This window comes from Fulmarus glacialis, unplaced genomic scaffold (assembly GCF_000690835.1).
Source record: "Fulmarus glacialis isolate BGI_N327 unplaced genomic scaffold, ASM69083v1 scaffold2843, whole genome shotgun sequence".
Lineage (NCBI taxonomy): Eukaryota > Metazoa > Chordata > Aves > Procellariiformes > Procellariidae > Fulmarus > Fulmarus glacialis.
In genome coordinates, this window is record NW_009204670.1 from 1,066 (window position 1) to 13,729 (window position 12,664).

Below are 12,664 nucleotides of genomic sequence, written 5' to 3' on the forward strand. Positions count from 1 at the left end.
TAGTAATTCAGTTATTTGGAAAAGTAATTAATTGAATAAGCAGTATGGAATGGAATACACCCATTGTTCGTATACTTCAATTTCCTATTAGAGGTCTCCAGATTCTGAAATCCTCTAATTTACTTTGAGTGGGCTCTTTTGGGTGTTGTTTTCCTCATGCTCAGGTGAGGGGATCCTGCAGTGAAAGATGAACTTAAGTGTAATACATGATTTTTGCAATGACATTGAAATTTTGGCTCTGTAAGGAATATGTATTAAGAACAATGAAATAAGGAAAAGTTTTTAATATATTCCATTTAAGAGGTATATGTTCTCCAAAGTCAGGGTATTGATTCAGCTCACATTTTATAAAAGTATTACTGTTTTCTTTCATCTTGCATCTTTCTAGAACTGTTCTTCCTAAGAAACAGTGCTTCAGTTTTCCTTTCTAGTGTGCTTGTAGTACTGTGCACCACTAATACGTAAGGGTTTTCCACATAGGTGACAAAGCCTTCTTTTTGGATGAAGGCAATCCCTCCCTTCTTCCCCTTGCTAAAACGCTGAGCCTTTTTTTCTTTTTTTTTTTTTTTTTTCCCCCCCTTAAATTAATGGCAAATTGCTTTGTTACAGAAGGATCCAGATATGCCTACGTGGATTTGATAAATTTCAATTTGTAAGGTCAAAAAATATATACATTACTGTTTGCTTTACTTTACTATGTTTCTCCTTATTTTGTGATCATCAGAGTTTCTTTTCACCTTTCAGAAAACGGGGGAATACTTGAAGGCTTGACAAATGCATCCCAGGTTGAAAAACGGCTGCATTCCTCCTCCTCTTCCTCCTTTAGAAAATTGACTTCTTTAAAGAGGTAAAGTTGAATGTTGCACTTTCTGTAGAAAATGTTTTGGGGTTTTTTTTCCAAGCAAAGTGAACTAAATCTCAACTTCTTCTGTAGCATGTCCTATGGTGTTTTAAATTAACTTATATCCATGTCTCATTCTGATGACTGATATCTGATCCCCTATCTATTGAAAAGGATGTCTTTGGAAACCTTTGTTTGCAGAGATCTATTTAGTTGTGTTGTGTTATTTTACAGAATTACTTGTCAGCGCTTCTGCTGAAGTAAGTCACCCAAGTGTTACTTGAATTTAAATTAATCTAAAGTTATTTCTGAATCTGATATCTTTTAGGATATTTAAACATGCTTTAGAAATCTGAGGCAGTTCCTTACCCACAGGAGTTTGTATTCTTTGAATGACTTGCTGCCAAGGGCCATGCTAAATGCTGTATGTAGCCCTGTTCATACAAAGTTGTTAACATTGAACTTACAGCTTCCCAACACAATTTTTATACCTTATTTCACTTCATTGTCTGTTTAACAAATACTGATCTGTTAATACAAACCTTCTTTCAGAAATCAAAACAAGTATGTTCTGAGACCAGAATAGGTGATTCCAGTCATCTAGTCTGGCTATTTAAAGGCCATTTATCATAGGACTTCCATAATGTAACTTGTATATCAAACCCATAACTTTTGGTTGAGCCTAAATAATTTTCAAAACACATCTGAAGAAAAATTGTAAAAAGTAAATAATTCACTTCACGTTTACCTGCCTTTTTCTTATAAATTTTACAATAAATTCTGCAAATAGTAGCACTTAATGTATTCTTGACATTACTTGTATGAAGTTGATGAGCGTAAGTGGTTTTGGGATTAAAGATTATTGTAGCAGTCTTCATCTTGTTATCATCTGGTTGTGGAAGTGTTTCTCTTTTTTTCCCCATCCCAGGCTAAAAGAACTTCAGAAAAAGTTGACTGTATTGAAGAAAAAAGGGCTTTGAAGCTGATGAGTATTTGTAGTTTTTAGGAAAAATGTGGTAAAGATATATGACAGTGTGTTACAGCTTTGTTGCATATAATTGTAATATAGCAGTATCGACTTCCTTAAAAAAAAAAAAGTGACCAAAGTATCTCTTAAAATACAGTGTCCCTTCACCGATTTTCTGTTTCTTGTTTCTGTTCAGGCAGCTGTTAACCTGCAGGTCCTGTCAAAAATAAACTTTTGATGAAACCTTAACTAAGAATCACTGTCTTCATATGTCTAGTATGGCTTCAAACAGCTCTTATATTTTACTGTCTCCTCAATGTATCCCTTTTCAGGTCACTATTCTTAGGCTTTAGTCTCTAGTATTAGGCTACAGCTTCATTTCACTTCATCAGATTAAAATTTTCTGGGATCTTAATGACTTACAGGTGTTGCCAACCTGTACTGAGATCACGCAGAAAGACAAAATGATCTTTGTGGCTTAGACCTATTTAAACATCAAGCAAAAGTGTCTAATGATGCCTTGTGCTTTAAACAGTCTTGCTATTGCCTTGAGAATTAGATTTATGAGAATTGAAAAGATGTTAGAATATGACTGTTGTACATAAAATGGAAAATAATAACAGTTTTCCTTGCAAGTTTTCTTTTTTTTTGTTTCTGAGAATTCCAATGTACTTTTAGAAGAGCTAAATCTTGCAGTTTGAACAAGAAGCCTCAAAATTCTTTAAGAAGAAGCTTTGAGGAGTAAAGTTCTGCTGTTAAGATTTCTAATAACTGTTTTTATGAAACTGCTTTACTTTGAGTTGTAGCTAGAACTGTCATTACAATGTCTCACATGATTTGTTCCATGATCCTCTTTTACTTTGCTCCACTTGTCTTTTCTTTGTACTATATTTGGTAAGGGAGCAAGAATGGGATGATGTGTTTGCCTTAAATAATGTACATTTTGGCCTGAAGCACTGAATCCTTTTTCCTCCTCCCCCATTAATGTGCAGTACTTTTTACTAAAAGTCTGAAGAGAACAGTTTAGTCATTGTTAGAAAATGGGACTGGTTGTCCAAAATGCAACTTTTCCTATTGTTTGATATTATATAATTCTATTGGAAATATGTTAACACCTTTTCATTGGGGTAGGATTTTACAAAACTAAGTTTTGCTGCCAGAACTCTTATTTAATTTCTTTTTTCCTTTCTCTTCTAAAGGTAAGAGAGAAGCAAAAGAAGTAAGAAAATGCTGGGATCAGAACGAGGTGTTGTGGAAGAATGGCTGTCAGAATTCAAGGTGAGCTGGGAAGATGAATGATAGCGATATCTTTGGCTTTATGCCACAGAACATTGATTTTTTTTTTTTTTTTTTTTTTTTAAATATCCAATAATTAAAATTTTAAACATCTGTTGATCTTTCAACTTCTTATAATGCATGCAAAGGTCTATGCAAATGAGTCAGCTGGTACATAATATGCAATGCATAGTTCTAATAATAGGGGTTTTTTTTGTTTATTATTGTAGAGCATAATGCTGCTATAGCAATGTGTTTCTTTTAAAGCATATATTTCTGTAGATCAAGCTGATAGAATTTAACTAACAGCTGGATAATGCTGCCCAAATTTCTAATTGAGCAACTTTTCTACTAATTTTTTAAAAATAAAAATGTGTGGAGTTTAAAAAAATGTTAAAGAAAAATATTTGGCTGGTTTCTTTCTTATGGTCTGCATAAAATGAATTGTTTTGTCATGAAGAATCTGAAGTATTTTTAAGCTATTTTGCATGTTGATAATTTTGCTGAGTGAAATACAAGATAATACATAAACAAGAAAACTGGATTTCATGACTGGTATGAAATTAATCTCTTATTTAAATTAAGAACTAGTAATCCCTCACATCGTTGATGATACACAATAAGTCATTACATGCTGTTGTTGGAAATTTGTTGAGGAGCCAAGGATGCAAAATCCACAGACGTGGTTGCTTGGTGGGACTTGAGGCTGTCCATGCTCATTCTAGATTATCCACACCTCTTAAATAATTCAACTTGATTTGATAAAGACTTTGAAAAGTGCTTGTTAAATACAGAATATCAAGAAAAAGAGTCCTCATATCAAGCTGGAGCAAATGATTTTATGAAAGATAAATCTGAAACTGCTTTTAGATTTAACCCTGAAAGTTGGTATGTGCCCCCAAATGCTGTTCATATGGAGAAGAACTGATATGGAATGAACTAGGTTACAAGTCTGAAGATTTACTGAACTTCAGGAATTTTTTTTGATATTGGGATGAGACTAAATCCTTTTGTGGAGATCTTTAATACTTGGAAGTATTGATTTATCAGGGTAACACTTTTTTTTTTTCTTTCCTTCCCCTTCTTTAGGCATTACCTGAAACGCAAATTTCCAGCTATGCAGCTACATTGCACCGAAAAAAACCACTGGTACCAGCTCTTTATAAGGTCATTCAAGACCCAAATAATGAGGTAGGAAACTTTAAAAAAGATTTTTGTTCACATTTTTATATCTTCCACCTCTACGACTAAAACTAGAGTAATTGAGAAGTGGAGATGGAGAGGAAGATCTTCGATTCTTCTTTGTAATGTAGTCTAGGTATGGGTATCATCCCTCTTTTCACTCTCTCTTGTTTTTTGACAGTTACTTTAATGCCTTTCTGGTAAGACACAGCCTCATCTGTTCCCAAAAACACAGTTTATGCTGTCTGCTAGATTTTACTTGTCACAGCTGACTGTTACACTTGATTTGGCATGAGTTGTTTTTTTTTTCCTCCCAGAAACCACCTTTCAGTCATACCAGAAACAAAGTAGGCCTTACAGTGAAGCTCAGTAAGACCAATGTGCTTCTCATCTGGTGGCTTATTACAGTGGAAGATGGACTCATCTATTAAATCCTATTAAAACAACCAGATCTTCTTTTGCTTATAGTAGTATCATGTTTGTGTAATCTGGTTTACACTGCTGTAAACAAGAGCAGAACCAGGGCCCCAAAATATAAGTATATACAATGAAAACTTAGCTTACCCTTGTACATAATTCATTTTGCAAATGACGTTAAATTGAGCTTTCTATTCCATTAGCTTCTGCTATGAGCATTTCTGGGAAAGTGTGTGAAATACAACTTCTGAATAAATTGTGCAAGCATACCATTCTCTGCTGTGTAAACTACTTTAGATAAAATGCTTCAAAATATTTGATTTATCATCTGTGATCTCTTGTATATTTAAAAATTAAATGGCAAGTGTACACAGCAAGGAAGTTCTTTATTTTCCTAAGCATAGCTCAGCTGCTTTTGGAAGCTGAATGCTTGATTGAGCTTAAAGGAGATTGCATAATGCTCATGCAATTAAAAAAAAAAAGCTTCATAGCTGTCAACTTCATTTCAGTGTTACAAATAACTTGCATAGTGACCTTTTTCTTTGTACTGAAGCTACCGTTACTGTCTCTCCAACCTGAAGCCACCATTGCTGCTGTTGTCTTTTAGTATATATGTATTTGTGTGTGTGTACACTTCTGAAAATGTAAAAGCTTTCCTTTGCTTTGAGAATAAGCATTTGGGTTTTTGGTTTTTTTTTTTTTAAACGATGCAAAGAACCGGATTTGCAAAAAGAGTATCTTCTTACGGGTGTGACAGTAATCTTATGTTATTGCACAACGATGCTTGTCAAATATTACTCTTTGGAACTGCTGTTGCTCTTTGGGCCTGATTCTGATATCAGGTATAAGATAAGCAATCCCAGACTCAAAGATGACTAACTTCAGGTTCTGCTTGTTAAGGCAGTATATATTTCCTTGTTGCATTTCTTCCAAACTTATTTGCCTGTGAGGAGTATAACCGTAGTAAATTCATTACTTTGCATAATTATGTCGTAATCTTTGGCTCTAAGTGAGGGGTTTTTAAAATATGCTTTGTAGGGCATTATTTGTTAGAAGAATAACTGATTACTTATGAAGATAAATCATAATCTACTTATGTGGTAGATTATTATAAAAATGTACTCGCTGGATTCTTTAACTTGATGGACAAGTAATTTTTTTAGTACAACTTAATCGTAAAGTTGACCTATTTTCAAAACTTCCTGGAAGGGGCAAACTGTTTAGGGCAAACATGAATTTTTCTAGAATCACATAATTCTATCTTGATAAAGACTAGGATTATTAATTTAGCATGGAATCAGCATGTTTATGAACCAAAGCTAACAACCAAGGTGTTTCTCTTTTTTGACAACTGTCTACCAATTTGAGAGCTGTCAAATAAAGGCAAGCATACTGTCAAGTTAATACAATTGTTACTGTTTACCTTTTAGGAAATTCCCTGACTTTTTTTCATATGGAGAAGATAATGACTGGAACAGAAAGTTACATAAAGAGTAGACAGTGATCTTGCTCATAAACAGCTCATTTAACAGCATAATGTATTGATTTTTGCATAGTATTTGAATTCTAAAGTGACATGCTTTTGAAGTACTGTTTTTTTAGATAGTTTTGTAATTTTTGGAGTTGGTTTATAGTTGTAGACAAATGCTCTATGGATTTTAAGTTAATGCAGTACTGAAATTTAAACATTGAATATTCATGTTGGGCTGTTTAGGTTTAACTTGGAAAGTTCAGCCTTGAAACAAAATGAGATCACCTTTGCAATGCCAAGCATTTCCCAGACCCAGTACTCTTCAAATAGTAACTAATTTCACCCATTATGTTATAGTTAAGTCTAAAATGAGCACATTATTTTCTAGACGATTGAAGTCTTCAAAAAGGCAAGCATTTCCAATCTTTGTCATGCATTTTATAATACATTATAGTTAACTTCAAGGTATGGCTCTTAAGATTTGGTAAACTTGTAAAATAAGCCAAACTAAAGCTATTCATCAGCTTCCTTAAAACGTGACTAGTCTGCATCTCTGTGAGGTGTAAAAATGAAGTCTGCAAATTATATCATTGTCACTTAACTGTATTTAAGCCAGTAAAAATCTCATTTGTAGTTGTTTGGTATGCTAATTGCTGTTTATGCTAATAGGAAAGCTCTTTTAATGTAAGTTTTTAGTTTGTCGGAAAAGAGATGCAGTTATAAGAGGCTTTTTACTTTGGATTTTTTTGGCTGTGCTACTCAGTTTCCTTTGACTTTGGACTGAAAGATCTTCGGAATTAAAAAAATGTGTGCCAGTTCATGTATACACACACTACTAGTGACAAAAGCTCCATTTCCTCTGTTTATCCAGTGTCTTCTCAATATTTATATTCAGAGAATTAATTGGAAGAGGCTGGTTCTCTGAAAAGCCAGATAACTAGGATGCAAGGAAAACATTTGTTCTTTCTTACAGTGTCAAGTTTTGTATTTCCAGGTGGGAGGTGGTCATTCTATACTTTGATAGGAAAAACTTGGATATTCGTGCCTTTGAAAATATTTGTGTTGTAGTGTCTTTATGATGGCAGCTTTTTCTTGTGGACTTAAAGCGCTGAACACACCAAAAGTACTACAGTAATTGCTACAAACAACTTTCAGGTTTTCATCTAAGTAATTTGCAGCTGTTAAACCTTTTGCACAACTAATATGACAACTACTAGAAATGAGGAGTATTTACATACTTGCAGCACCAGTGACTGGATAGTGTTTGTATCTTTCTAGGGAGCATGGTTTCACTTAAAAGACTAATTTAATAAAATTTTCATTTGAAAGAAAGTAGAATAAACTCAGTAACTGCTCTGGTTGAGTCTCATCTGACTTTAGCTAAAGTAAATTATTCTTTTCCATTGTTTTTAATGGGACTTGGACTAGACTGGCTAATTTCAAATAGGAAATAGCTTTGGGCTGCTTTCATCTCTAATCTAATAGAAGTACTATTTACAGCAGTGTCGCTGTATGTATCTGGTTTCTGGTAATATTTGTTTAGCTTTTCTTGCACCTGTTATCTCCTTGCAGATATGCTTGTATGTATTGTTTCCAGAGATTTCTTCTTTTTCTTCTTTACGCTAGCTTCTTGCTCATACTTTCTTTTAAAGAAAACCTACAAATTTATTCAGTGATCTCTGAATTATTTATTAACCACTTCTTTTTTTTTTTTGTTTGAACATCTGAAATGTGCTAGGCCTTTCACAAAACAAGGATACAGTTCTGTCTCTGTGGATTTGAACATTTACTGTAACAGATGGTTTTAATAATTAGTGTCACTTTTAGATAGGAGTTTCTACTAAGTAAATGTTAATTAAGAACGATATACTTACGAATCTTTTGAACATAAAGTGCTATATGTGTATGAAATACTGGAATAAATATACTAGATAAAATAACATATGCTCAACTTCATAGAGAAAGCCCTGGCATTGTTTTATTAAAATGATTGTAATAGAAGCTTTACAAGCTTCTAATTTCATTTAGATCCCAAAACAAATATTAGGTGTTGAGGTATTTTACATATATGGCTTGTAAAAATCTGTGTGCTCCAAATTACTGGACTTCTGTCATTCTGTATCAATGTTGTCAGTGTCAGCTTTCTTCCCTCCCTCTCTTGTGGAGTCTGTCTTTGCTTCTGTCGTAAAAACAGGCTTTTAGCTTAGAGTAACCAGTAGCTTAGAGCTGTCAATCAGAAACCTTGTTATACAAGGTACTTATACCAGAGCCTTGTATAAGAAGAGATTTGTCTGATAGCAAAGTTTTATTTTACATAGATGTCATGTTATGGCTTATGTAATCAGTGATTTAAAAATGGTATGCTTCATTGACCAGAATATTGTGTATTAGAAATGAAACGAATGTGTTCACCCTTTCTTGGGTTATGCGCTTTTAAGGTCGCTATCTTGATAGAAAATTTTGTCAAATTTATGTTTTGTGTTTGTGATATACCAGAGCAAAATATCTAAGTCTAAATATGTGTGTGTGAAGTTGTACAGTCATACAGATTTATGGCATTGCACATTTATCAAACATTCAAACTAATCACTTGTAGAAATGTCTGTCTCTCTGCTGATAGCAAGGGACTTCTTCAGAGTTTTTTAAGAGGATGGATGGTTCACAACAAACCACAGAAGTACATCTTCATACAGCATAGAAAAAGAGTGACAGTGAATTCTACAGGAAATTCTGCATACTAAGATTTTGATGTATAGTCAAATTAATGAAAAAAATAATGCATCAAAGTCTATGAAACATACTGCTAATGCTCTGAAAGTCCAAAGGTGCATATCGCTGGGAGTGAGAGTGTGTACTGGGAGAGGAGTTGTATATGCCTTCTCTAATCTTCTGCTCTCCACTGGGTATTTCCTATTTATGCCTTTTTGTCTCACCAGTACAGCTGCTATTTTGGTCAAATGTAGGGTTTTTATTGCTCTAAAAAATGATATGTATAATTTAATGTTTAATATTATCATGTATGTATATGAAAGCTGTATAAAGCATGTATGATTAGAAAGAAGAGTTATTTGCGATTCTGGCCTTTGTTTTCTGACTCTGTAACTCTTTTATATGAATATAGATGCTTTAGGTTACATGGATGCGTACGTCTTTTTGGATGTTGAATCCCATGAGTATTTTCCTTAGGTCAGATCATCCCATTTCTTAAATGTAATACTAGGTGCTGGTCACAGACCTTATAAAAATTCCTCTCTGAATTTTTTTGTTGTTGTAGTTTTTGACTTTGATATTAAAAACTTGATGAGTCGTGGGAAAGGAGAAGACAGTTTGATGTGGTTCTTTTTTTTCCTGTTCATTAACAGTTCTGTCGATGCTTCTTAACTATTGGTTTAGCATTGTAGACTCTTAAAATGGCAGGGTTTTTCTTGTGCTTATGTCATACTGACTTGATAAAGGCCTTTTTTGATTCTTGTACTAAAACCCAAAGGGCAGCTCAAGATGGAAAAATCAGTTTGCATTTTAATGAACAAATGTAGGCTTGTTGGGTTTGAGACTAAAAAGCTATAGGTAAGAAATTAATTCATATTTCTGTCAATAGACTTGTCATTAGCAGCTGTCATTAGCAGCTAATCTTTAACCTTTGTACTTTTATGAACCTTACAACTGCATCATTAAAGTTTTATGGTACACATAGTTCAAGCCACGTGTCTGTCACATGCCTTAAATTAGTACCTGTATGCAAAATAAATCTCATACTGACAGCCCTAGAGAATAATGTTCTCAAAGCAACAAGATGGTAGTGGCTGTAGTAAGGCCACATTTCCCAATACTGCATACCAGTGCCCCTCAGGTCTCCTTAAAAGGAGTGCAGGTACCATTTTGGTTCATTCACTTACTTGCCATCAAGGAATGTAATTTTTACTGGCTGTGGTGGCTATAAGATACAGCCCCTATATTTGCTATTTCATTCTCCCTTATTAGAGAAGCCTAACTGTAATTCATTAGCCTTTTTGCCTTTCCACAGCTCCTGGAGCCTGTTTGTCACCAGCTCTTTGAACTTTATCGTAGTTCTGAAGTTCGGCTCAAGAGATTCACACTGCAATTTTTGCCAGAGTTGATCTGGGTATATCTACGTCTTACTGCCAGCAGAGATAGGCAGAGTAATGGTTGCATTGAAGCATTGCTGCTTGGCATTTACAACTTGGTAAGTGAGATGAGTGGGAATGGCTGAGGAGAGCTTTGATCTGAGGTTTTGCGTCACTGACCACTAGGAATAAAGTAAATTATTGGAACAACATATTTAAAATTATAATATGCTTACATGAAAGCATATTTAATCTGGAGAAAAGCGTAATGTAATGAAGGTTTAGTAAGAACATGTTGGCAAAATTATTTTTTATTTTTTATAGTAATCTTTTGGAGACAAACATTTTAACTAAAAAGGATCATCTCATGGGCTTTCTTGAACTGTTACACACTTGTGTTTGTAAGGAAATTAAGTAGCCCTCTGTAATGTCCAACTTTCTATGAAGATGACTGTCAGGCCAATGTGCTTGGTCAATCTTCATGTGTCACTTCCCCCCACCCTCCTGCTTACTCTGAATATGTCTTTTTAAGGGTAATTTCAGGCTGGAAGCACTCTGCATGCTAGCACTTAGATACGTGCATGTGTACATTTGATGCAGATAGTTGTCTTGAGTGGAACTGTGATCTTGAGAATAAGTAAAGGTAACTGTAGATGATTAAGTTTGGCTGTTGGATGTAAAAGTAGTTTTTTATATCCTTACCTTAGCCTGGAAATGTTTACTCTTGTAATGAGGCTGTTTGATGAATTTAGCAATACTGCCAAGATGGGCATTCTCTAATGGGAATTTTTGTGCTATAGGACTTTAAAACATGTTATACTGAAACATTGCCCTTCTCTCTGCTATCATAATAATCCCCTCCTTTAAATTGTGTATTATGTTTCTACATATGATGAGACACAGAACAATCAAATTGTGATTCTTAAAAAAAAAAAATAAAAATAAAAAAAAATTCTTGTTATGTGTCTGTAGATCTAACAACTGGAAGATCCAGTTATTTTAGATTTATTCTGATAGAAAAAACATTGGAAACTGCTTGCTGGTTTTTGTTACTGTTTGCTGGGTTGAAATAGCATGTTTATCTTTGTCGATTGTTTTCTCATAAAGGTCCTTTTGCAATTCCTTTGAAAATCATGTTGGTGATTCATATTTTTTAAGGACAGTAATTTCTTCATTCTGTCCAGATTTGGGAAAAAAGAGGCCTCAAAATGGGCAGTGACTCCCACTATTTTTTTTCTTTGAAAAGTTAAGTTGGTATTTTTCTGCACATATACTGAGGCTGAAGGACTGAAGTTATTTTCTCAATTCTGAGGAAGTGAAAGGCAAGGATAAATCTTTTGCATTCTGCTAAATTCTATCAGCTGTCCTCCCATTGTGATCCTTAAAGAGTACTACAAGTACTGTGCTATCTTGGACTAAGTTTTCACATAAACTGGAATGACTAGACCTCATTTTTTGGGAATTTGCTGTACAAAGTGAAAACGCAGGATTCTAGACTCCTTTTTGGTATAGTCTTACGTAATTGCTCTTAGGATATTTGCTTTAAAAACTGCTGGGTTTGCTTATGTAGTAGCCTAGCAACTATAAAATCAGACCAGTTTGAAAGCCTTTTGAGAAAACATTCCGTGTATTTCTTACTGGTAGAATGCCTGAAGAAACTTTGCCAGTCCCCTTGATTTCACCTTCTCTGTGGTGCATTTATTATGAAGCACTGCCCGTTGTCAGCAAGTGACTCATCAGCTCTCATGAGTCTACATCTTTTGGGCTTAAAATTTAGCCTTGCTCCACTATGCAATTCTATTTATTAATAAACGTTATAATGTAAAGGTGGGCTCGAAAAGCTTTTTGTTCTTTTTTGGTTTTTATGAAGTCAGGCTGATCAGGGAGCCAATGCTGAGTTTTTTAAGTGTTGCAGACTGATTCTGCAAAACAGTCTGTGATAGAGGTCTTCCCCATTTTTTAAATATGTGTGTAAATCTGCTGATATTCTGCAAATGCACAGAGACTTTAGGGTGTTAATAGTCTTATCAGATCAGGATATCTAACTTTTTATTTCTTAAATGCCTTCTCAGATTTGAAAATGATTCCAGGTCCTATCTCCTTACTTCTGTTTGGGTTTTGATTTTGTTTTTTAATGCAGGAAATTGCTGACAAAGATGGAAACAACAAAGTTTTATCTTTCACGATTCCTTCATTATCTAAACCCTCAATATATCATGAGGTAAGAGAGCTGCTGTGGTAAATTAGAATTGGATCTATTAAAGGAATGAAAACTGGATCCATTTGATGCAACAGGCCTTTTTAGATGCATCTTGTTGCAGTAAGTTTTCAATGTCAATAGTTTGCAATTAGTGTAATCGATTTCAATAGCATTAGTAGAAGAAAAGGAATGCAAATATTGAAAAATCTTTGCTGACAGTGCCCAT

The 12,664-nt window shown here is 34.2% G+C and overlaps 1 protein-coding gene across 1 annotated transcript in view; it reads left to right on the forward strand.

The window, feature by feature from the left end:
• Positions 1 to 744: 744 nt before the first annotated feature.
• FAM126B (family with sequence similarity 126, member B) overlaps positions 745 to 12,664 on the forward strand; it is a 28,436-nt gene continuing 16,516 nt past the window's right edge. Inside the window, exons 1-5 of the mRNA XM_009575060.1 lie at positions 745 to 847; positions 3,008 to 3,086; positions 4,173 to 4,274; positions 10,178 to 10,357; positions 12,379 to 12,459. Coding sequence (XP_009573355.1) covers positions 3,036 to 3,086; positions 4,173 to 4,274; positions 10,178 to 10,357; positions 12,379 to 12,459 — 414 coding nt within the window. The 5' untranslated portion in view covers positions 745 to 847; positions 3,008 to 3,035. The remainder of the gene's footprint in view (positions 848 to 3,007; positions 3,087 to 4,172; positions 4,275 to 10,177; positions 10,358 to 12,378; positions 12,460 to 12,664) is intronic.